Here is a 26,956-nt window from a genome sequence, read left to right on the forward strand (position 1 = left end):
TGCACAGGCCACTGATCCATTCTGATTGTGCTGGCTCTTTTGAGGGCAGACCCTTGTCTCCTTTTAAAAAAGTAAATGAAGAGGCAGGACTGTTTCTGAGGGCTGACACTGTATTTGAGGGTGAAATTTCCAGGGGCATGATGTGATACGGTATATAAACTGGACGCTTCATCCTGTTGTGTAATTATAGACAGTGTGTACATTCCTGATGCTGCGGGTCGGTTTGAGAGTTTGTAGCCTGGGGACAAAACAGCAGCCTGAGCAGCAGAGGTGGGTGTTGCCAATGCAGGAGGTGGGTTTCCTTTCAGCAAAGCTGTCAGGCCATCCGCGCAGTGGGGAACCCCTTCAGTTGATGGGCAATAATCACAGCACTGACCCATTAACCATTGCTGCTCTGCTGGGGAGGAAAGAACAGGAGGGTTTGCAGCATGTACCTCCACCCTGGCCACTTGCTGGAAGATCACCTCTAGGCAGTGGCCAAGCTTTGGTCTCAGTGAGTTACCAACAAGTCCAGATCTCAACCACAAATCAAATAGGCAGAAAATTATCCAAATTGGTTGCCCACCACTTTTGGGCAGGTAGCCATTGTTGGGGATAACCCATCTTTGCCCAGATATTCCACTTTCCTCTTGGTCCCAACTTCAAGCTCACTCACGCAGAAGAGTTTGTTCTGAAAGACCAATCATACATGGACCCTGCTCTTTGTTCATCACAATCTGGAGAAGGGTAAGTAAAAAATTACTTAAATTTATGGGTGGGATATTCAAATCTTGGCCATTCTTGATCTTTATAGAAAGTTAGGTGGAAAAGAAGTGCTTATTAAGAAAAATATGCACCTTTAGCAATGAAAGAGAAATGGGACTGTCACTTCCAATCAAGAGAGCTCGTGAGATAAATGTTCAGTGCTTTGCTAGTTATATAGCTGGCATTGTAGGTTAGCCAAGCAATGTAGAAACTGTCAAATTTCAATTTGCCATTAAATAAATAGATTGTTCTTCTGACTCATGTGAACAATGTTTAAGAGCATTAAAAATGTTCTTTGTTTGGTTGTAACATGGCTTTAAAAGCACCAGGCACAAAAGAAGATATCCACATCTAAGAAACAATGGAATACTGGAGATTGTCTAATGTATAGTCTGGGAAACAATCAAGCTTTTACATTTTTCAGACAGCTGTGAAAATCTGGCCAAAATAAGGTTCCGACATCCATTCAAACCCAACTGGCAAGATTCCAAAGCTGAAAATCACCTTTTTGAGCTTCGGTCAACTGAACTAAGTAAACAATAAGAATGTATTGAATCAGGTAGACCTGCACCACTCATGTATTCACAAACAAAGCTCTGCCTGTTTTCTGAGTTAAAAGTATATATTGATGGACGGTTCTGGCAGTCTCATAAGCCCATTTCATTTGTTTTCTTTTCTAATTACATTTCTTTGGGGAAAATGTTAGGCTGACCTTATAAAGTTGTGGAAGTATAAATTATGCTTCAATTGTTTTTGAGGTACCAGAGACTTGGACGCATGGTCACTGGCAAAGCAGCAGTTGATTTGGGTTGTGTTAGTTCTGGCTCATGAATCCGAGCACAAAGATTCAGATTAAACCATTGTATTAAGGTCAATGAAATGTTATTTTTGATCTTTTGCAAAATGTCCCGACACTTTTTCTTTCACTTTTTCTTTTATTCTGGTATTTTGTATCATGTACTGCAGAAAAGGTGCTCAGCAGAGATGGAACAAAATAGGTGAAAAAGTTTTAAAATTAATAATGCTGCTGAAATTTAGGATAGGTAAACTGTAATGGTGCAACAGCACGACATCTAATCCAGTACTAGGTAGAGTCATAGAGGTCTACAGCAAAGAAACAGACCCTTTGCCCCAACTCGCCCATGTGAACTAACTATTCAGTGTGGTTTAGAGACCAACTAACATAGTTGTAAACCATCTGACAAATGGAATACAGTTCCTGTTCAAGGTAGGCAATAGCCCACTTAGCAGAGGCCTGGATAATACTGCAAACTGCAACAGCAAAACACATGGTTTGTTCAGCACTAAGACTGAGCTGGAAGTGAAGATTACTGTCTCTAAGTATCACTGAGTTGATAGTGAGAATGCCTCTGTTGTACTTTCATTTTTTTAAAGAAAAAGTCACAATTCTTTTGTCTCATTTCACAACTGACATGATAAAGATAAATAAACTTCATCCAATGTTAACTGGGTTGCAGTGCAACAGAAGACTCATGGATCAAGTAAGAATCTTCTGAGGAAGGGTCACTTGACCTGTAATGTTAACTCGGATTTCCCTCCACAGGGCCTGCCAGACTTGCTGAGATTTTCCAGCAATTTCGATTTAGGTCAGAATCTGTTTAGTTCAACGATTGAGGCACGTTGCCAAACAGTTTTGCTTCAGGATGGATGGAAGATGAGAATGGAATGAGGAAGATGCAAATGTCAGCTCAGGTACATGTACAAAAGGTGATGATGAAGGCTACTCATTTTTGATTTCAAGGTCAGTGGCATCAACACTCATTAGAATAATTTTTCAAAGCAACATTTACAGCTCATTCACATGAATAAATATCTCAACTGCACCCACACTGATCCCAGTAACCCCTTCCATACCCTGGGAAAATATAAAATTTGGGAATATCCTGCAATTTAAGATTTATTGAAAGGGCCAAAGGCAGAAGATCTCTGTGGATATGATGTGCAATTAGATCCAGATTGTGTGGCCTTATCCTGAACTGGATCTTTCACCTATTCTTGTGGTTCTGTTTTTCATTTTGAAAGTTTATCTTGATTTTTTTCATCTAAAATGAAGGGGAAAGCCAAAAAGTACTTCCTCAATTGATGTTTCTCATCTTTATGATATATTTGTTGAATGAAAAAGAAATGGGCAAATAAGGAGCAATGACATGGTGTTAAGGCAGAACCTTAAGCAATCTAGATCCTCCTATGGATGACCAAGCATTAAGGTGTTCAGGAGAAATGGTGGGCTGCTGATGCTGGAGATCAGAGTCGAAAAGCACAGCCAGTCAGGCAGCATCCAAGGAACAGGAGAGTCAACGTTATGGGCATAAGCTCTTCAAGATATATAGCTTTATAAGGCCATTCCTCAACACATCGATAAATCCATGAATCAGGAGGCTTCTGTTTTTGTGTGCAGAAATTGCTGAAAATGCCGCTTTCTCCAACAGCTTCAGCTCAGTAGAATAAGCAACAATGACAGTGTGACACAGGGTACCATTAGCTGCTGTCACAATCCCTGCTATATTCTGCAGACTCTTGATGTGTTTCAGTCATGTTTTCATATGATTCTGATGCTCTAAGACAATTGCCTAAATATTCCACAATACAGAGCTGACAGTCTGTTTGGATGGTGTAGTGAGAGGAACCGTTTCTATGCTAGTGGGGCAAATTTCCTTCTTCTTCTTGCCTTTGTTACCTGAAGGCTGCCCAATCTATGACAAGTCTCAGCAGGCCAGAACATGGAACTGAAAGCTGCATTGTAACCAATCTGATGCAAACCAGCTATCCAGCCAACTGATCCAATTGATTCTGGCTTCGATAACAAAGGTCAAAGAACGTGTTTTTGCTAGGCCTACTGTTCTCCTTTTATCAGGCCAACAAGTATTCCAAATTTGTAATCTTGAGTAGCAAACAATCGTAAATGTATGTGCAGTAATCATAATAGGGCCAGCCAGGTGGATACCTTAGAATATGAGTTCTCTGACTGGGGCTATTAATGTGGTCCAATCAGGGAGCCCTGGCTGACAGAAAAAGAGGTTGAATGTCAGGAACATTGACCCTCTGATGCAGGATTCTGAATGAGGCAAGGACACAGGAAAGATATTAATCCATAAATAAATTACTGGCACACTTTGTATCATGTGCCTGTGGCAAGTAACTTTTGATTTTGTCCTGTATAAACTTCTTTTTGGCATATTCACCTTTGGTAGTATTCCACAAATAACCTTTCTCACAGCAGTTTCCGTCAAACATCCACCAACTAGAAAAGGTTAGTTGCTAAGCAATAATCTTTCAGACTGTTTATAGGGAATGATAGAGAGATCAGTGTTCCTCCTTCTTGTGAAAGATCAGGGTGAGAAATACTCCAAATTTTTACTAAGGTACCAGAAGAAATGTAGCTCAAGTCACATTAAATAATATTACTTCTGATCTTGTATTTACCAGGTCTGACAAACAGTTCTCCCACCATTACCGTCAATCCGGACTACAGTGCTCTCTGGACAACAGCCACTTACCAAACAAAGCAGCAGTCAACCACTATGTGAAAAAAAAATAAGAATACATTATATTTCTCGAGCAACTTTCATCATGATAGGACTTCCCAAAGAGGCTTACAACTAATGAAACACTTTTGAAGTATAACGTAATATAGGAAACACAGCAGCCAATCTGTGTAAAGTAACCCCCATTCCCCAACAACCAGCAAAGTCATATAACAAGATTACTGTTGCACCAATGTCTCATTTGCTGCTCAGACTTTGAATAAATATTTATTAGTTCTGTACTTGTTGAAAGTCAAAAAATGATGGATTATTAAAATGATATTCACATTCCAACCAGTGGAGCATTAATTCCATCCTCCGTTTGAAACCTGCGGAACAATGATTCTATCCTTACCATTCCCTCGACTTGACCTTAGCTCCATCAAACTGAGGTATCGCAATAACATCAGTTAGTGGAGGTCCCAACTTTTTCTATCTCTGTTCACTCTCATGGTAGTGTCTCCACCAGGTTATGGAGATGCAGTTAGTTCTATTACTCACTGGTGGTAAGTATCTTAATCTTGTTTACATGGAATATAAGAACTGGTGTAGGCTGTTCAGCCCATCAGCTCAGTCCTACCCATCTTTCTGTTTGCTCATATGTTAGGTAATAGTACCCTAGTGTCTGGAAGGTGCAGGGTTGTTTGTACAGACACAGGGTAAACATGATGAGTCAAATCCAGGTTACCAGAGATTCTGGTTATGTTGAACTTGCCAGCTCTTACCACTGGCAGAATAACAAGTGCACCAGAGGCAGGTCTATCTGAAGTCTAAGTTGCAGACTGATAACTATGGATTAACCTAACTGAACTGGTGACAGTTTGTCATAAGGATGTTCCAAATGGAGTTCAATTTGGCCACACTAAAGTGGAACTCTGGGTAAGCTATCAAAACCACTCTATAAAAGTATGTTCAAACTCTGGATGTATGGCTAAACCTGGGAGAAAGTTCAAAATATGTTCTACTGGAGAGAAAATAAAGTTGATACACATTGTGGGAAACAATGGTGATAGGAGAAGCACAGATGTCACAAAGGTGTTGAAGAAGCCACCTGCAGATGGTTAACTAGCCTGAAACACAAGATAAACAACTTGGAACTGTTGGACAGGCAGTCATCCACTCCAGCAAGGAGGGAAGTGAGAATAGCTGTCCACGCCAATGTTGAAGAAGCTCTGCTAGTGGAGTTCAAGGTAACCGAAGCAATTGACATTCTTGTCTCTGGTCCAATCCTGTACGCAAGCAAAATCATCCTGGCAAAGAAACTGGGTCACCAGCAGTTCACCCGCAGTGATGGATTACAGCATTGCCTTCCTCATGGTAAGCCGGGATCATGCAGCATTTGGTAACAATGGCAGATAAATGATAACAAAATGATAATTGATTACAAAGAAATAAGGCAGTTTAGAAAAAGAACAGCAAGATTATCATTATGACAGGCAATCACACTCTGACATCAGTGGCCTCAGGACCATTAAGCCAATGTTCCTGCCTCCCAACATCACAGCCAATCGCCAGCCAATGGAGCAATGGTTGATTAGGAACCTGAAAGTCCACTACCGATGGTAATTTATACTCAGGCTGCTGAAGTCATCTATAAGAAGCTGGAGGCTAGCTTCATGATGAAGGATGATGGTGATGGAAGCCATAATTGTCAGGGTGATCTTGGACAGACTGCAGCTGCAGAAGGCTCGGAGAGAGCAGAAACAGGCTGAAACGGTGAGGGCGATGACCCGGTAAAGTGATGAATTCTCACCAGTTCCCCTCCCTCGCCAGGAGCTGCAAAGGCCATGGAGATATTTTGGGAACTCACACTGATGCATAATAGACTGGATCACACTCAGCTGAAGACAGCACACTGAACAGAAAAGAATTACCAAGCTTTTCCCGGCCAAGCTCCGAGCATTTTATAAGGTCAGGCTATTGGAAAATGTGAACTAATTGAAAAAAAAATGACATTTTCACACATATGCAACTTCACTGTGTTTTCATTGAGTTTTTTCTCTGACATTGACATGTAAGCAAAATATTGGGGCCTCGTTTTGGTATCTTGAAGCCCTCCCTTTTCAGGAATTTGTGGATGGGTCTCTGCGAGTCAACATATCATAATATTACTGTATCACAAAATCTCCACTGCATCATCATTCACAAATTTTAGCAAAACTAAAATCAACCTAAATAAGGAATGGTGAAATATCAGAAAGTATTGCCAAAGGATGGCTCTTCATATCAAAGAATGTCTGTCGTTGGTCTGAACAGCTGCAATCTTCCAAAAATGGTAGACAAAAAGCAAGGAAATAAATGCTATTTTTATTTAAAATGATGAAGAATTTGTGCTGCAATCTGCAGATTCAATTTAAAAAAGTGAGCAGTTTACCCAAGAGGGAGAAAAGGGGTTGGTAACTTCAACTAAGGTGAAAATGTCAAATTATCCACATGCCAGTAGCAGGAGTGAATGGTACAAAGTAGATTTTTGTTCCAGAGATTGGGTTTAGAAATTATTGATCAGTAATTTGCAGCTCATCAGACAGTAAAAGAGTAGGAGAGGAAGATGGTGAGCACCATGCACACAGGGTTTGTATGACGCCCAAGAGATTTTCCCAGGTAACTGGGGCACTGCTGCTTCAGCATGACAGCGTGCAGTTGCTGAACTGACTCAAAGACAGTGGATCACATTAACCCAAACTAGTTTTCACGCCTTTGGCCTTTTTCTGATTATGAACACAGATCACCACAGCAGCAGTCCACCTTTACCTGAGGTACAGCAGGAATGCTGTCTGTACAGGATTCAATGTATATAGTGAGGGTGTGATATATACAGTGAGGGGACAGTGCATACAGTGAGGGTGCTGTTGACGTACGTGAGGCAGGACACAGCAGAAGTAAGTTTTGCACAGAACAGTTAAACTCAACAGGAGACCAGTGTTCCTCACCCCTTTATTTACTCCAGGAAAGAATGATGAAACTGTGAACCCACACCTGGGAATGTGGTACCCTGTGTTTGATTTTCCCAGCACCCTGAGGACAGAGCAAAACTCACTGTAAAAAGACTTTACCTTGGAATCTTCCTGTTCCTAAACAACCTCTTGGTTAGCATAGAGTCCTTGAAACACTGACCCTGTAGCTAGGCAACCGTTGGGGGAAGAAATACCAAATACAATCAGAGGCAACAAGACATCAGCTCCTCACCCTGAGCACTTCTCTTTTATTGCTTTGCCCACTTGCCTCTGTATTGGAGGGTCAGGTAAAACTCTCCCACAACTTCTTCACATCCATTTAAATAGACAGAAAATAACCTCTAGCCTGAAAACCTCACAGATAAACTGAGATCACCTTCTTTAGTCTCTGTACATCTTCCAGGCACTATTTTGGCTATTGTCAGTTAAATTTTCAAAGTCATTTGCATTTATTATCCAAAGCTGGATTTTCTTTGTGATTATCCTGGATTTTGTTCTCATGATGCCATTGAATCTCCTGCTGACTTCTTAGCACTGTCACTGGTATCTCATGTGAGTTTGATCCTTGAGGTAGGGTCACCAATGTGGATTTGTGGGAGCTGAGTAATGGAGAGAAGTCAGCACTGTCAAATCAGGGGTGACACAGTGGCTCAGTGGTTAGCACTACTGCCTTAAAGCTCCAGGACCCAGGTTCAATCCCAGCCCTGGGTGACTGTCTGTATGAAGTTTGCACATTCTCCCTGTGTCTGCATGGGTTTCTTCCCACAGTCCAAAGATTGGTTTGGTGAATTAGCCATAGTGTTCAGGGATGTGTAGGTTAGAGTTAAGGGAATGGGCTTGAGTGGGATACTCTAGAGGGTTGGTGGGGGCTTGTTGTGGGGGCTCCACACAGTAGGAATTCTAATTAGGTCTCCATTATCAATATGGCCTTTTGCAACCAACTGATATGCTTTTCTCCAAAATGACTCTAAAGCTGGTCTCCACTGATGGTCAACGCTGTAATTGTTGCTGTATGACTGCGAACACTGATCTTTGCTAACAAAACATAATTAGTTCAAAGCAGTTTGTGGCACAGCGATATAGACCCTAATCCTGGGTTCAAAACCCACCCGCCCCAAAGGTGGGTCACAACATGCCTGAACATTTTCATTATAAATACTTATAATTAGCATAAAGCAATTAGCTCAACTACAGGCGCAGCAGTCAGCAAGGCACTGCCCTGAGCAAAATAATTCACTTCTAACCTATTTAAGAAACCTATATTTTGACAACATATGGTGAATCTAAAGGGATCTTAGAAATATATTAAGGGTAAAAGGGTAACTAGGGGGAAAATAGGGCCCCTCAAAGATCAGCAATGCAGCCTATGTGTGGAGCCACAGGAGATGACAGAGATACTAAATGAGTATTTTACATCAGTGTTTACTGTGGAGAAGGACATGGAACATATAGAATGTGGGAAATAGATGGTGACACCTTGAAAAATGTCCATATTACAGAGGAGATGGTGCTGGATGTCTTGGAATGCATAAAAGTGGATAAATCCCCAGGGCCTGATCAGGTGTGCCCGAGAACTCTGTGGGAAGGTAGGGAAGTGATTGCTGGAACCCTTACTCAGATATTTATATCATTGATAGTCACAGATGGAGTGCCGGAGGGCTGGAGGATGGCTAATGTGGTGCCATTACTTAAGAAACGTGGTAAGGACAAACCAGGGAACTATAGACCAGTGAGCCTGACATCGGTGGTGGGCAAGTTGTTGAAGGGAATTCTGAGGGACAGGATGTACATGTATTTGGAAAGGCAAGGACTGATTAGGGATAGTCAACATGGCTTTGTGCGTGGGAAATCATGTCTCACAAACTTGATTGAGTTTTTTGAAGAAGTAACAAAGACGATTGATGAGGACAGAGCAGTAGATGTGATCTATATGGACTTCAGTAAGGCGTTCAACAAGGTTCCCCATGGGAGACTGGTTAGCAAGGTTAGATGTCATAGAATATAGGGAGAACTAGCCATTTGGATACAGACTGGCTTGAAGGTAGAAGACAGAGGGTGGTGGTGGAGGGTTGTTTTTCAGACTGGAGGCCTGTGACCAGTTGAGTGCCACAAGGATCAGTGCTGGGTCCACTGCTTTTCATCATTTATATAAATGATTTGGATGTGAACATAGGAGGTGTAGTTAGTAAGTTTGCAGATGGCACCAAAATTGGAGGTGTAGTGGACAGCGAAGAAGGTTACCTCAGAGTATATCGGGATCTTGATCAGATGGGCCAATGGGCTGAGGAGTGGCAGATGGAGTTTAATTTAAATAAATGCGAGGTGCTGCATTTTGGAAAAGCAAATCAAAGCTGGACTCATACACTTAATGGTAAGGTCCTGGGGAGTGTTGCTGAACAAAGAGACCTTGGAGTGCAGGTTCATAGCTCCTTGAAAGTAGAGTTGCAGGTGTTTGGTATGCTTTCTCTTATTGGTCAGAGCATTAAATATAGGAGTTGGGAGATTATGTTGCAGTTGTACAGGTCATTGGTTAGGCCACTGTTGGAATGTTGTGTGCAATTCTGCTCTCCCTCCTAATCGAAGGATGTTGTGAAGCTTGAAAGGGTTCAGGGTTGGAAGATTTGAACTATAGGGAGAGACTGAATAAGCTGGGGCTGTTTTCCCTGGAGCATTGGAGGCTGAGGGGTGACGTTATAGAGGTTTATAAAATCACGAGGGGCAAGGATAGGTTAAGTAGACAAGGTCTTTTCCCTAGGCTGGGGGAGACCAGAACTCAAGAGCATAGGTTTAGGGTGAGAGGGGAAAGAATATAAAAGGGACCTAAGGGGGAATTTTTTTCACACAGAGGGTGGTGCGTGTATCGAATGATCTGCCAGAGGAAGTGGTGGAGGCTGATACAATTACAGCATTCAAAAGACATCTGGATGTTTTTATGAATAGGAAGGGTTTAGAGGGATATGGGCTAAGTACTGGCAAATGAGGCAAGAGTAGGTTAGGATATCTGGTCGGCATGGACGAGTTAGACTGAAGGGTCTGTTCCCATGCTGTACATCTCTATGACTCCATGGAGAAGATTTTAGTTTGCACTGCCATAGTAAGTTGGCTGTCTTTTCTACATCAACCTGATTGTCCTTTTCATGCAGTCAATGGAGAAGTCCTGTAGCACTGTGATAGTATCTCTACCTCTGGGCCTGAAATTCATTCACTATCATTATGTCTACTTTTCTGAAAATAAACCATAAGTTTAATGGAGAAACAAATATGGCAGCCAGAAATAGAATCATAGAGTCATAGAGATGTACAGCATGGAAACAGACCCTTTGGTCCAATCCGTCCATGCTGACCAGATATCCCAACCTAATCTAGTCCCACCTGCCAGCACCAGGCCCATATCCCTTCAAACCCTTCCTATTCATATACCCATCCAAATGCCTCGTAAATGTTGCAATTGTATCAGCCTCCATCACTTCCTCTGGCAGCTCATTCCATACACCTACCACCCTCTGCGTGAAAACGTTGCCCCTTAGGTCTCTTTTAAATCTTTCCCCTCTCACCCTAAACCTATGCCCTCTAGTTCTGGACTCCCCAACCCCAGGGAAAAGACTTTGTCTATTCACCCTATCCATGCCCCTCATAATTTTGTAAACCTCTATAAGGTCACCCCTCAGCCTCCGACGCTCCAGGGAAAACAGCCCCAGCCTATTCAGCCTCTCCCTGTAGCTCAGATCCTTCAACCCTGGCAACATCCTTGGAATTCTTTTCTGAACCCTTTCAAGTTTCACAACACCTTTCTGACAGGAAGGAGACCAGAATTGCATGTAATATTCCAACAGTGGCCTAACCAATGTCCTGAACAGCCGCAACATGACCTCCCAACTCCTGTACTCAATACTCTGACCAATAAAGGAAAGCATACCAAATGCCTTCTTCACTATCCTATCTACCTGCGACTCTACTTTCAAGGAGCTATGAACCTGCACTCCAAGATCTCTTTGTTCAGCAACACTCCCGAGGACCTTACCATTAAGTGCATAAGTCCTGCTAAGATTTGCTTTCCCAAAATGCAGTACCTCGCATTTATCTGAATTAAACACCATCTGCCACTTCTCAGCCCATTGGCCCATCTGGTCCTGATCCTGTTGTAATCTGAGGTAACACTCTTCATTGCCCACTACTCCTCTAATTTTGGTGTCATCTGCAAACTTACTAATTGTACCTCTTATGCTCGCATCCAAATCATTTATGTAAATGACAAAAAGTAGAGGGCCCAGCACCGACTCTTGTGGCATTCCACTGGTCACATGCCTACAGTCTGAAAAACAACCGCCCACCACCACCCTCTGTCTTCTACCTTTGAGCCAGTTTAATCCTTCAAAATATTTTACAGGAAGCATTTAATGGGTTTGCTTTCTTTGTATATATGAGGGTCTTTTCTGCTATTGAATTGTTTTTGTTTATATATCCTTACTAACTTTTCACTGAAAGTGTAACTACCTATTTTGGCTAGATATGGTCAGTGTCTAATCTAGACTCTGATTTCCAGCAACTACAGTCCTCACTTTTGCCATGGTCAGCGTATTACTCATTTCTATACTAACTTTTGATACCTACAATTTTAAAGCCGGCTTATACTACATTAATGAATTGAATTAAGTTAAAAACTGCAGCTGTGAAATGTGAACAATGGTATCTATTTCTTACCCCACTTGATATGTTGAACATTTCTGCTCAGTTGTATGCCACAGAATCTAAGCAAGGACCATAACAATGAACAGAAAACAAAAGAAGGTAATAAAGTCAGAGGCAGCCCTAATGCAATTGCATCTTTCTTTCTTTCAGGCAATCCCTTGAGGCTGAGGATGACTTTCTTCCACTTCAGAAATCAAGGGTCCTGAAGTGAGTTACTAGTCCAATACTGGATCTGGTGGCCTTGCCAAGGTTGAGCTAAAGAGGCAGGTGGGTTGGTTGCTGGGGTCTTCACACATTCCTGCCTCTGTATGTGTGACCTCCTTTCCATTGAGAGGTGTGAGACGGTTGAAACCTTTGCATTATCTTCTTCACTAGTTTGGTTAGTCCTGCATGAGAGATTCCAACAGGTCACTGGGAATGTTGTATTTTTCCAGGGAAGAACATTCTTGAAGTGTTTTTTTTCTGCCCTCCTGATAACTGTTTCCTGTTATGGAGTGTATCAGTAAAGAGTTTGCTTGGAATTCTTGTGTCAAATGTGCAGAAGATGTGATCAACTGAGATTCAGCTGATTGACACTAATCAGTGCCTCAATACTGATGATGCTGGCCTGAGAGAGTACAGTGATATTAGAGCACTGATTCTACCATGGGATTCACACCATTTTGGAGAAGCATCACTGGTGATATTTCTCTCGGGAGCTCAGATGTGTGCTGTACATTTTCCATGTATTTGTTACATACAAAAGAGCTGCCTTGTAAACAGAGTTTGGTTCTGGGTTTGAAATCTTTGTCACCAAACACACTGTCCCTCAGATGGCCAAAGGCAGCACTGGCACACTGAAGTATGTTGAATGTTATTGGCGATGGTGGTCCTCACTAAAAGAAGACTCCCAATGCAGAAGAATTGATCCAAGTTGTCCAGTGGTTTACCATGAAAGAGGAGCAGTAGCATATAAGACAACTGTCTGGTACTACTGGGGATATCTTCACTGAATTAGACAGATAGAAAGACAAATGAATGGTACATACCAGACATCAGGAACATTTCCGAACTGACAGCCAGACTACTGCGACCACTAGGACTCATAACAGCACACAAACCAACAGCCACTCTCAGACAACAACTCACAAGAACGAAGGACCCGATACCCAGCATGAGCAAAACCAATGTAGTGTACAAAATCCCATGCAAGGACTGCACAAAACACTACATCGGACAAACAGGAAGACAGTTAACGATCCGTATACACGAACTCCAACTAGCCACGAAACGACACGACCAGCTATCCTTAGTAGCCACACACACAGACGACAAGCAACATGAATTCGACTGGGACAACACTACCATTATAGGGCAAGCCAAACAGAGAACAGTCAGGGAATTCCTAGAGGCATGGCACTCATCCACAGACTCTATCAACAAACACATCGACCTGGACCCAATATACTGGCCACTACAGCGGGCAGCTCGAACTGACAACCGGAAGCGGCAGAGACAGGCCACTATAAATGCCAGAGGAAACAGCACAGAAGCGCTTCACAGGAGGCTCCCAAGCACTGAGGATGTCACCTGGACAGGGGACGAAACGTTTGCAAGACAAATTCCCAGCTCGGCGAACAGAACCACAACAACGAGCACCCGAGCTACAAATCTTCCCCCAAACTTTGAAGAAGTGGGTAAAGAATTAAAAACAGATGGGTGGACAACATTGACATAAGGATTTAGGGAGGAGTTTGGTTAGCTCAGTTGGCTGGATGGCTGCTTTGCAATGTAAACTGATGCCAACAGAATGGTTTCAATTCCTGCACCAGCTGAGGTTACCATGAAGGACTCTCCTTCTCAACTTCTCCCTTCGCTTGATGATTCTCAGGTTAAACTACACCAGCCATCTCTTTGTGTCTAATGAGAGAGCAAGATTTTTGTAACTCTGCCTTTACGTTATGGATGCAGAATGGCTTGAAGACAAAAGACAGTGACACCACTACTACTAAGGTTATGGCGAAAACAAGCATATGTACTGATGTAATACCTTATTGATAACAGAATCACTGAACACTTGCATATCATAGTTGATTATTGAATAGTACAATATCTTATATATACCACAATACCAGAGCAGCAAGTGTGTGCTTATTTATCTGTTGTTGAAATTAATGGAGTACTTACAAGTACATGAACAAATAATAAATAAGAATACTAATTCTAATGATTTTGGCAAAGATTACTAATTCATTACCAACTGAACTAAAAGGACAAAAATAAACAATATAAACCATCATTAAAGACAATGCAACAAACTTGAAAGCCTATATGACATACAAATCTAAGTCACAATATTTAATTAACTTGGGAGGGGAAGAGAGAGGACCAATTTGTACAGTTAGAACAAGGTACCATAGAAAGTATCAAACGATTCATTAAATGAACACAAAGGGGAATTCGCATTCCTGGCCAGGATGTCAATTGAATTTCAAAGCATCACTGGATATAGTAAAGCAACATTTTCTGCATTAAACAGTTACTTGACAAACAAAAGATATATTACACAAAGCAAGTAATAATTAAATTTTGAACTTTTAGCCACAACTTAAATATCAGAAAGAATCACATTTATAAGACACCTTCACACCCATAAGTCATCCCAAAGTTATTTGCAGCCAACAAAGTACTTGTGAATCAGAGTTACTGTTGTAATAAGGTAAAACACTGCAGCCAATAGCAGACAGCAAGAACTCACAAATTGCAATGTGATGATGCTCAGATAACAAGCTGAATTTTCTTTACTGGCTCTTAGCATGAACCTCAACTCAAGACAGGAACCCAGAATGGTCAGGGGCTATCACTCAGGTAATCGCTGTGAGCCCTCCTACTGGGCCTCCTATCTCCATGATGTGCACATTGTCCTTAAATGGACAAGAGTTTGTAGAAACATCAATCATGATCTTCCAAGGGAAGAACACTCAAGAATGTGTCAGTACAAACTCTGTCCAATTAAGGACAGTTTGTGCATCATGGGGACAGGAGACCCAGTGGGAAGGCACACAGTGACTATCTGATTTAGGCACCTCTAATGGGTATTTCTGAGGGAGGCAGGAGACTGTAAGGATACCTCAAAATGGAGGTGATCACTGCAGCATTGGGAACATTAGAAAAGGTGCAGGGCCCACAGCTGTCCCAGGCCAGTGCTGTGGAGAGGAACACCTACACAGCAGCGTTTGTAGCTGTGGTCTTTCACACAATGGGTCTGTGCTGTGCTGTGTGAAAGTGGCATTGATGGCTTCTTGGCAGGTGCCAAGAGGCCAATCCCATTAAAAGCTGGGCTCTGGCTCTAACAGAGGTGGGTTCAACACGATGAGGCAAAATCATCCCCTGCTCCACAACTCACCAACCCACCCCCAACCCAATATTAGCTCATTAATGGGAAAAGTTGACAACTTGCTGCGAGACAGGTAACCTCAGATGTGCTCATCTCACCTCCTACAAGACCTCTGTGGGATAGAAAAACATTGAATCATCTACCCAACTAGCTATTTTACAGCTTTGCTCCCAGTCCCACATTCCACCCAACTCCACAGGAACAGGAACAATCAGTCCTATACGTTTTTGATTGTGAGGTCTTCATAGTAAATGTTGGACAGAATACCAAGATAACTCCCCTGCTTGCCCACCTCACGCATCAGCATCGATATTAAATTGTATTGACCAGTACTTTAACCTTAAACTCAGAACAGGAATGTAATAGCAGATGAGTAGCCATTTGTGGCATTTTCTTTATCATATTTTAATACCCAGTAATTTATAACATGTTTTAGATAAATACCAGTCCAGTTAGTCAACATATTTCTTTCACCTTACTGGTTCTGCCTTAAAAATAAAATTAAATCAGTAGAAGGCACAGTGATCCAAGGATGTCTGAGGTCAAGCCTAATACTAAATTTAGTAGTCAACCAGCTGCATTTGACGCCAACATACTGGTTGTTATGGAGATATGGTCAACCTGCTGGGTGAGATAAACTGCTAATTGGCACCACTGCAGAGCTCAACTGCATGAAATATATACTTTTCCCCCAAAGTTGGCAGACCTGCCAAAGGAATGTGATAGTTGTGCAATTTGTAATACCGTGTGGGAAATTAAAAAGTTCACATTAAACCTAATATTCAAACATATTCACTCTTTATATAGTACAATTGTTTCATTGTATCTTTCTGGCAAAGGAAAGTGATACAGCTTTACAGAGATTATATTTGTCAAGATTTACATTATTTCATAGCCACTGGCTACAACTTTCATTATTTATATTGAGCCTTACTTTGCATAAGTGTGGTTTCAATACAATGTTACAAGTCACAATTGAAGTAAGACTTATTGTACAAATGACTAAGCCTATAGTGACCACTTTTGAAGCTGATACATTTGTATGAAAGCTTCACCATAAATTGCCTTTCACAAACTTCACTTGAATATAAGCCCAAAGGGACTGTGTATTGTAACTTGCGTTTCTGTTACAATTTCCATTTATAATTCTGTTTATTGTTCTAGTGACAATATTTTACTTTGAAGACACCTTCCGACCAAAAGTACCAGTCACAATTGTGATGATTCAGTGAGGAAACCATTTTTATCGCCTTAAAACAAAGGTTTGCTCTTTTAACCAAAATAAACATTTTCTACACTAGCATCAAACTTTACTGAAAATGAAACTAAATTGATTGACCACCTGATGAAGGAGCAGTGCTCCGAAAGCTAGTGCTTCCAAATAAACCTGTTGGACTATAATCTGGTGTTGTGTGATTTTTAACTTTGCCCACCCTAGTCCAACACTGGCTCCTCCAAATCAATAAATGATGTTCTTCAGATTCTCTTGGGAATCTACCTGAAATCTGTGATGAGTTTATTGGACTTTGTGCCCATTTATTGCTGACAGGATCTCAATTGCATTTTTCACATAAAACTGACTGTGAACAAGAATAGAGGATCGATGATACGGCCATTTGACAATCTACCCTCAGTCAATGCACTTTTGTAATGTGTGCAAATAGTGAAATGTGTCAACAAAGACTAAAATGTTAATATGAGCAGCAAAACTTGTTGACAATTACTGTAAAAATTGACTTCTGATTTATTCAGGTTAGTTACCTAGCCATACTATGTTATGTGATAGCCATTATAAGAATTTGAAACTGGATCTAGTAACTTTGCTTTGTTGTACTGTACTGGTTATATAAGGGCTCACTGTTTAGCTACTCTGATCATCTGAGTTTGTATCATAATGGCAGTGTCAATATTGAAGAATTTGCATATTAAATTCTTTCACTGACAGGTTGATGCAATGTCGGTGACAAAATAATAAAAATGCTTATTTTGACAGTGATCAGTCATTTCCAACACATTTGAAATAAAGTGAAACATTTTAATTCTGTGTAATATGGGATTGTGATAAAGGTGGGAGCAGAACAGCTGTGATTGTAATGTCACAATAACAGCAGCAGCAGTCAAGCTAATACACATGCATTTGTGTTGATAAGCATTGTGTGAAGGATAGATGTTTCTTTATGATAACCAGACTGACAGTGCCAAAGGGCCATGGTTGAAGTATATATTTACCAAAAGAATTATAATCCTATGAAATGCAGAGAGTGAAAGTTCAAGTAGTAAGAAAAAGACAAAGAAACAGTGAAACACTATGGTTAGAATGGTCAGACAAAAAATGTGGAGAGTTGGGGAGATGGATTTAAGAAAAGAAGAAATGCAGTCACAGAATATAGACAGTTTACAAAAAGGGCTGTGAAACAAAAACACCTGCAGAAACTCAGAGGTCTGGCAGCAACTGTGGAGAGAAAGCAGTATCAATGCTTCAGGTCTGGTGACCCTTCTTCAGAACTAATTGTAGCTAGGAAATGTTGGTATATATACTGGAGACAAGATGGAAAGGGGGAGGAGGAAACAAGATGTAGAAATAGAGTACAGGAGGGCACACCAGTTAGACAAACAAAGGAATAATGGTGAGCCTTGGAGAAAGAAAAACTGCTCCTGAGGACCATCAGTGGGTGAAAATGGGTTGGCTCAGGTGAAAGTAATCCATGTCATGGCAGGGCCTAGTGTGTGGGAGTGAGGGAAGCTATGGAAGAAGGTGCTCAGGTCTCAACATGATTGAATTTGATATTGAGTTCTGAAGGCTGCAGGGCCCTCAAGCGGAAAATGCGGTGCTGTTCTTCCAGCTTGTGCTGAGCTGCTGGAGCACCGTAGCAAGCCTGAGATAGAGATGTTGGCCAGGAAACAGGGTAGGGTGGTGACGTGACAGGCAAGTGGAAGCTTAGGATATTTTTAAAAGATGGAATGTAAGTGTTCTACAAAGCAGTCACCCAGTCTATGCTTTGTCTCCCCAGTGTAGAGGAGACCACATTGCAAGCAACAAGTACAATAGACTAGATTGAGTGAAGGAAGAGCACCATAATCTGGTTTCCAGCATCTGCAGTCATTGTTTTTACCTAGATTGAGTGAAGTACAGGTAAGCGGAAATGGGTACCGCAGATGCTGGGGATTACAGTCAAGATTAGAGTGGTGCTGGAAAAGCACAGCAAGTCAGGCAGCATCTGAGAAGGGAACACTGATTTATCTGTACTTCATTGTATCTAATCTACTGTATTCACTGCTCACAATGTGGTCTCCTGTACTCATGGGCGGGGGGGGGGGGAGAAAGAAAATAAAACAGACTTTTGTTATGTAAGTGGGGCTGATGGGGAAACATCTCTATCTGGTTTGAGATTCTATCACTTTGTTTAGTTTTAAACCTTGAGTTAGGCCATTTCCATTGATCATTTTTGATACCTCAATCTATAAAGTTTACAAATAAACAGTGCTTATATGTTCCTATTTAGTATAGTTTCTATCAGTAACCTAGTTTTTTTTATTTAATAGCAATGAATATTTTTCCATTTTTTAATGCAATGCACAATTTTTTAATACAATCACAAAACAGGTATGTTGCCAACTTGAAAGGGTATTTATTTGATTGCACCTAGATTATATAATGAATGTAAATATTCAGTGACCTTCCAAATGTGTGCAATCTAACAATAAGAGATACTGAGCTGAAAGGAAGAATGGTGAGAGAGCCACTTTTAGAGGGTAAGGTGACCCATGCTAGTCTTGGTTTGAGTGACACCTGCTGAAGGAATGATTTGTGGTGCTGGTACTTAAGAGAAAAGGAAAATGAATGAAGCTTTTTTTCCTCATTACTGGTTGTTGTTTAATTAACTGTATTGAGATTTCTACATGAAATTACTTTGTGAAGGCCTCGTACTGTCGGTTATTTAGACCCACGTGACACTATTAATTACTGCTGTTTCACTCTAATTCATTGTATTGAACACGCTACAGAAGTGAAATAAACTATAACTGCTGTTTAAACTGTTGTTGGCTAGCTATGATGGCAGGAAAATTCAAGGCACAGAAAAACAGACTTACTTGAAAAAAAACTTATTCTCCCTCCAATATTTAGGTATGGAAAATATATTTGTATTTTTTAATTTAAAAAAAATACTATTTGACTACTTTAGGATTTTAAGACAAACAATCCATTTCTCATGGAGACTACCCAATTCCAGATTGGTTCATTTTGTCCATTAGATTAGATTAGATTAGATTACTTACAGTGTGGAAACAGGCCCTTCGGCCCAACAAGTCCACACCGCCCCGCCGAAGCGCAACCCACCCATACCCCTACATCTACCCCTTACCTACACTACGGGCAATTTATGATGGGCAATCCACCTGACCTGCACATCCAGTCATCTGGATTAAGACTGCTGTCAATGATGAGAACATGACACCTCGATTGTAAACAGCTCTAAACGGGCCTACCAAAATGCAACATCCTCGACCTATTACCACCAAGGCACATCTTCCTAAGAGTTTTAAAACTTGTAAGGAATCATTGCTTTCCGGGCTTGCAGCTGCCTGTAGGTGACCAACAAGTTGCAGCAGTTGTACCTCACACCGAATATACGGAGTGGAAGACAGGGGCTCTGCCAGCTGATCAAATAGATCACTTCCTCCCCCCCCCCCTTGTAACTGATTGGCTCACGGAGCTGACCCAGTGTCAGTAACCAACCACACGGTCAGCGGGCAAACGTCATCCCCACCTCAAACGGGACCAGTCGATCACTCGCTCTCCCTCCAACAGGGAGGGTTTTGTGGATTGGGTGTAAAATTCATCCGAACCCCCGTGATGGAGCTGCGGGAAATGGGGAAGGTGATGTCAATTAGGGCAGGCACCAGAGGGACATGGGGGGGGCATCTCCCAGGGATTGGGGCAGGAGGATGGTGTTGGAGGGGAAGGGCGGAATGGCCACGGAATGAGAGGAGAGGGAGTGCGGGAAGGAGGGGGTGGCAGTGCAGGGGGGGGAGGCAGGGAATGGGGGCAAGGGGGGAGGGCAGTACAGAGTGTCCCCCCATCCCACTCCAGGGCCAGGGGCTGATGGGAGGAGGGATTTTGCCTGCGCTATGCGACAATCCCAGAATGCATCGGCCAGCGGCTCAACAAGATCCCAGAGCATAGACCCCCCCCTCCCCCCCCCCCCCCCAAATCACCACCCCCGTCCTCCACCACCCCGGGGGGCACAGGGTGGGGGGAGTCTGGCCTGGAGCTGTTCTCTCTGTCTCTCACAGACACACACACAGACAGAGAGAGGAAGAGGGAGCGTGAGCCGGAACAGCACAAAGAAAGGCAGAGAGAGAGAGAATCCGCTAACGGCCTCAGACCTTACCATCTGGGTCCCAACTCCTTCCTCCAGGGCAGGGGCTGTGTTGGTATTGGATGGCATCATGCGACCAGATTGAGGAGGTTGTTAGGTTTCAGAGAGAACCAGGCGGGACCAGTGCCTCCTCTCGTTCAGCTTCCCCTTGTCTGTAAAATAAACACACACATACACACACACACCAGCTGATTTTGGGTCCATCAGATGAGGGCTCGGTTTATTAATGCTCCCATTTCTTTAGTAATTCCGTGGCTGCAGCCGCCTTGTCGAGAATGAGAGCCGCTTTAGCCAGTGGAGCCCAGTCAGGAGCTGGACAGTGGCTGAGCCCCATCCTCCCATTAACGCCCGGGCTCCCCCCCACCCCCGCCAACCCCCGGCCGCTAGCGAGCACTCGCCCCACTACTCCCCAACGGACCGAGCATCATTGTCATCTCGACCTGCGCCTCCAAAAAACCCCACAACCCACCACAATTACATAGAGTCAGTGTTCCCCCCTCCCTCTCTCCCTCTCTGTTATAACATGGCGGTTTGACAAATTGCCAAAATGCGCATTTTGTTGCTTTACCCGCTTTGGCCAGAGGAGAGAGAAACAGAGAGAGGGAGAGAGACCCTTTATTTCTTTAAATTAAAATGCTTTTTTAAAAAAAATCAGTTAGCAACGTTTCATTTTCAAGTTCTGCTCGCTCAGCATTCTCCCCCCCAGCCCTGTCATCTTCACCCAGCAATGTCAGCACCGTCTCTAACAGCTCAGAGCCCCCTGATTTCCATCAATCTCACTGGCAACAAGCCCCCGTCCAACATTTTCCTTTACATCGCTTTCGCTCGATCTTCCCACATGTGGAAGCGATTGGATCTATAACAAAGTCGAGTGATCCTTCCAGATCCCTTTGAAATATCCGATGTCCCTATCACATTGTGTTCGGGATTGCATTACTAGATTAAAATGTTCTGTGCAGCGATTCGCGTTGGTTTTAGTGTCTGTGTTGATCCCTACAATTGAACAGATGTAAATACAGTAGCTACATGGTAACTGAATGGGGAAACCGTGCCTTTTAGCATTCGGGGACATTTCTGTACGTCACTTGCATCTTTAAAAATAAAGGATGGAGAATGTGGGCCTTTTCCCTGGAAATCTGCGGGCTGCGATCTGATTGAGAATTCAGAGGTTTGCCTTGTGTTTTGATTCAGAAGTGGTGACCTCAGCTAGTCTGACTGTACCAGCGCTGATGACTGTGCATCAACCCTTCAATAACACTCACGACGGAGAAGGGGAAAAAATACGCCCCGTCAAAATAAGGGACTGAGCACCTGTTGCTATGGAAAATCCTCCATGAACTGCCGTTTGTCATGTTGTACTTGGCAGTGAGAGAGATTTTCTGGAGCCTTCCACTGCTACCTCTCCCCCCACCCCCCTCCTTTATTCAGAATCATTGGGGATAGCTCGCTAACATGGCGTCTGCTGCCTTTAAACTTCAGGTTAACCTTCACAGTCTGTTGCACTACAAATAGCCGCGTAAAAGATGGATTCACAACGTGACATCCCCAAATTATTTATGTCCCACAATTATGAAGGTTAATTATTATTGGGAGATTTAAATAGATTCATCTGCAGGTTCACAGTACAGTAAATACACCCACTGCAAAAGAAAATCATCCGCTACCACTTCACTGTGGCAACTTTCAAAGTCAATTGAAACTAAGGAATCCCAAAATCCTGATACCTACAATAAACAGGGGACACTGAAGATGTTAGGACTTCATGATGTAACATGTGGAAGTAACAGCCACTGTACTATGCTGCAGATCACAGTGTCATTGAGAAACGGTGTCATGTTTAGCTGAAGCAGACTACATTTAATAGATTTTCAATGGATTACTAGAAGCAGCATGTAGTTTGCATGTATGATGTTCCCCCCCCCCCCCCCCCCCCACACACACACTCAGATCTGCGGGCAGGTGGGGGCAAGGTTACCCATGTTCCAGGAGCTAATCCTCCAGGGATCACTTACTGTTGCACAGTTAGGAAAGAAAAATTGACCAAAGCGGCGACCCTGATGCGGAATTCGATGCCATTTTGGTTCGCGGACGCTATCAGAAAGCGAGCACTGGGGCTGTACAAGTGGGAGTCTGGAATAGAGCCAAGCTTCAGATAATAAACTGGCTTCAGCTGCAGTGAATGCTAACACGCACCGAGGCTGATGTACATTTCTGACCGCTGTAAGACTTGAGACGGGGGGGGGGGGAAACGGAAAAAAAAATCACACACATAGGCGGACAGACAGACATGGCCAGATTAGCCTGAAGGAAAACCTATCAGTTTTGAACACCTCCTGCATGACATCGGCAAACCCAGCGCTTGCCCCCAATGAAACCTCCCAAGTTCACGGTGAAAGTGAACAATCGTTAAAATGTCCAGGAGGAGCGGTCCGCAGAGAGCTCTCTGTCTCTCTCTGTCTCTCTCTCTCTCTCTGATGGAACCTCTCCACTCTCTCACCCCCCCCCCCCCCCTCCCCTCCCCTCCCCTCCCCAAAGCCCTTCCCCGTCCATTCAGCCCCCATTAAATCAAACACATCACCAGCTTCTCCTGCTTCTAGCTTGGCGATCGCCCTTCCAGAAGTTGACAATCGGAAAAGGTATTGATTATCTGATGAGGTGAACAGTGATCCGTGTGTAAATTACCGGTTGCCAGTGCAGGCCTGGAGCTTTTCCCTCAGCTGCTGCTGCTGCTGTTTCTCGCAGCGTCCCTCGCCAGCGCCGGCGCGGCCTCCTTCAGCTCCCTGTCTCTCTCTCTCTCCTTTACTGCAGAGTGCTAGCGGCTCCCGGAGACTGGCTTCCGTGCAGTCCTAAAGCCCGACACTGCTCATATTACACACACACTCCTGGAGATCTCCCCAACATCCAGCCACTGGCAATTCCAACAAACACGCCAACGCCTAGTGACTGCACATACCAACGCCTGTCCAATATATTCAGATGATTCAGGATTACACTGCAGAGAGCAATGTAACCTCCTGGTTAAAGTATGTGATCAAACTCAACAGTCAATTTAGATTCTCTTAACATTCCAATTTCTGGCCAAATCTTCACGGACCTGCATGACCTGAATTTGTGAAAGTAACCTCTTTTATTATAAACGTGTGGAGATTATCTTCCCGGAATCTCGAGTAAAGTTTAAAGCTCCTATGCTGAGCTTCTAGAATGAATCCCTTATCTCGATTCTGAGGGTGACCGTGCCCTGACCGCCCGCCAGGACTTCACAAATCCCTCTGATTTCACTGCACGCCAGTCTCTCTTCAACAACGACGACAATTCTCCCCTCTGCCAATCTCCACCGTTTCACCAGCTGCCAGAATATTTACTACCAGCACTTTTAGGAAGGCCGAACCTTAAATTGGGCCACTTCAACAACTCCAATTTTACAATTAATATATAAATTATAAAGCTACCTTATAGAAAGCTTGAATCTAACTGAAAAATCATTTTCACGGTAATTGATGCAGTGTCTGTTGAAGGATCTTAAACAGCTAACAGTAAAATAAACTAGATGTTGATGACATAAGTCACTCCCACTTCCTTGTGTAAAATTGATTCAATATATGTTGAAACATTTGGCCTATATATAATGAGGAAAACATGAAGATTTGTCAATATTTTTGCTTCGTTTCATGTTGTTAATTCTACACCTTAAACTTTAGGCTTAATTAATATGTGGCTCATAAACAAAGTTTGGGATACAGCAATGATGGCCTTTCATAAATTTGCATTAATTAACAAATTTTGCAACCATTTAAACTATACTTTTTCCATAATTTGCAAACATTGCAAAAATTGACTGCACTTTGTGGTAAATTCTTGCACGTTTTGGCTGAAATCAATAATCTCTAAAACAAAAAAGTGTGATCTTTAATACCTTTTAAACAATCTCAACAATTTTATCAGAAATTCTCTTTTTTTATATCTTTAAAGGGAAACGTGAAAACAATCCTACATCGGCTTTCCCAAAAGTTGCAATTTGTTTTGAAACCAGTTTGAAAGTTCTCGCCATGATGGCAGGCCTTTCCTGCACACATTCCCTTAACTCCAAGGATTCCAAGTGCAAACGTTGTGAACCAGACCAGGTTGTCAATCTGAAAGAACAGGCCGTTAATAAAGGGCACCAGGTTCCCACTCTTCTGGCCATGCAGGGATGATTGTATATTTCAGTGCAGGTCTGAAATCTGATTACATTATATGGTGTCATCATTGAACCATTTCGCCACTTTTTACAATCTTTAGAAAAATATTTCCAATGTTTTCGAGTGTGGAAACTTTATTGAAATATGATTTTTATTTTAGAAATTTATATTCTAAGACTGTGAGTTCCAGTAAGAGTGAGTGTGTAAAACAAATGGCCTATATTTAGTGTGTAAGTCCTTTCTCTAGGACTAATGTAATTTGCACGTCGAATAACACTTTATTAACTGCAATGTCTGTTTTTCATTATCTTTTTCTTGTGGGGTTTGTTTAACGGAGCAGCATTAAATCCTGCTCTGTAACGCTGTTTGCAAGGACAGTGAGCAAGTCTGAAAATGTTACATATGTTTTCATTAAAACTTACGAACTGTAGGTGATACTTAGTTCCAGAGCATTATATTCTCATAAATATCAAAACGTGAAAGTACATACGTTTACACTGGCGTGGGATATTTCAGAAATCAATGTACAAACACAGATAACCTCCTTTTCTCGAATGAGGACACGATCAAACAGAAAATGGGTTGTAGCTGTACTATATCACACTGTAAATTTTTGCTATAAATTCTGTGTTAGGATTGAGCCCTCCACTACCACCCGATGAAGGAGCGACGCTCCGAAAGCTAGTGCATCCAATTAAACCTGTTGGACTATAACCTGATGTTGTGTGATTTTTAACTATATCATAAACGCAAACTTAACCATATTCTTACCTGACAATGAACATAGGTATCTTAAAAGGTCTAACAGAAATCTTGTACCAACATATTGCATGCTTGGAGCCCTAACAAACATAAACATGATGCCAGTGTTGAATATTTCTGATTCAATATTGGAATATCTGGTTTCAGACACATGAAAACTAAATTATCAAAACACAATTAATCATGTTCAGAATCATTCTATTGTTTGGATAATGCAATTTTAATTACGTTCTTTTTGCCAAATGAGATACAATGCGGGATGTGGCTAGCTGGGGAGCTAAACAGTGCTCACGGCGTGAAAAGCAAACTTTTGGCTCGGCAATTCACATCAGGACGTAGTCAGCAATGTGCTTCCATCAAACCTGCACACATGTCGATTAAAGTATAATTCATCTGAAACAACCCCAAACAAAAGCAAAGCATTTATTCAAAAACATGACCTCAATGTGCATTGCACAGTAAAGCAGCAATCTCTTCAATGACTGTGTTTATAGATTAACCATCCGACCCGATTCATGCAGCGTTACATCCGCATCGTATTCTCCTGGGAACAGATCTGAATATGAGTTAGTCAAAGTGGAGAACGTCAGTGCTGGTGGGAGTGAGCCGTTTTCTCACTGTTCACTCAGTGACAGTTGTGTGTTAGATTTCTCACGTCAGCTGGGACGGAATAGACTGCGATACAGCGCTACCAGGAATAGGGGGCGATCTTCAGATATTGAAGTGTACTGCAGCATCGTCAGGCAAATCCCTGTGACAGGAACACCCGCCGGCTGCTCTTTCCTTAAAACGCCTTCAGCTCTTCTTCCGTGAAGGAATTCCTACCGTGCACCACTCCCCTTTGCAGGGACGTGCGTATTAATGTTGGTGCCATTGACGGTGTACAACCTCCCAAATAAATCGATTAATCTGTTTAGGGATTGTAGTCTCGCTCCCATGAGTGATACAGTATACCTCATTATGAGGTAAAATCAAAAAGGGTGCCCAGACCTGCCTAGCAGAGATTATGAAACATTTATTGCTACTTTTCAATGTTATATTACTCTCTGATGAAGGGTCATTGGACCAGAACATTCTCCTTTACAAACAACATTTTTTTAAAATTTAAGAACAGAAAGAACTGCGGATGCCGGAAATCAGAAACAAAACCAGAAATTGCTGGAAAAGCTCAGCAGGTCTGGCAGCATCTGTGCAGAGAAATCAGAGTTAATCTTTCGGATTCGGTGACCCTTCCTCTGAAACGCTTCATTGGGAAAAGGTTCAAACAAGGTTTTTTATTTCTCGGTTTTACGTTCTGAAGCAGGGTCGCTGCACCCGAAACGTTTAC

At 42.4% G+C, this 26,956-nt stretch overlaps 1 protein-coding gene across 12 annotated transcripts in view; it reads right to left on the minus strand.

The window, feature by feature from the left end:
• LOC140467006 (DNA (cytosine-5)-methyltransferase 3A-like) overlaps positions 1–23,592 on the minus strand; it is a 638,661-nt gene extending 615,069 nt beyond the window's left edge. For 3 of the 12 annotated variants that reach the window (XM_072563080.1, XM_072563028.1, XM_072563020.1), the window contains exons 1-2: positions 23,372–23,590; positions 20,702–20,841 (exon numbers count right to left, since the gene is read on the minus strand). In XM_072563080.1, the coding sequence (XP_072419181.1) occupies positions 20,702–20,761 (60 nt within the window). In that variant the 5' untranslated portion in view covers positions 20,762–20,841; positions 23,372–23,590. Of the gene's footprint in view, positions 1–20,701; positions 20,842–23,267; positions 23,340–23,371 lie in introns of those variants that run through there. The other 9 variants (XM_072563044.1, XM_072563036.1, XM_072563100.1 and 6 more) reach the window with 5 other exon arrangements.
• Positions 23,593–26,956: the final 3,364 nt, after the last annotated feature.

Source organism: Chiloscyllium punctatum, chromosome 3 (assembly GCF_047496795.1).
Source record: "Chiloscyllium punctatum isolate Juve2018m chromosome 3, sChiPun1.3, whole genome shotgun sequence".
Classification (NCBI taxonomy): domain Eukaryota; kingdom Metazoa; phylum Chordata; class Chondrichthyes; order Orectolobiformes; family Hemiscylliidae; genus Chiloscyllium; species Chiloscyllium punctatum.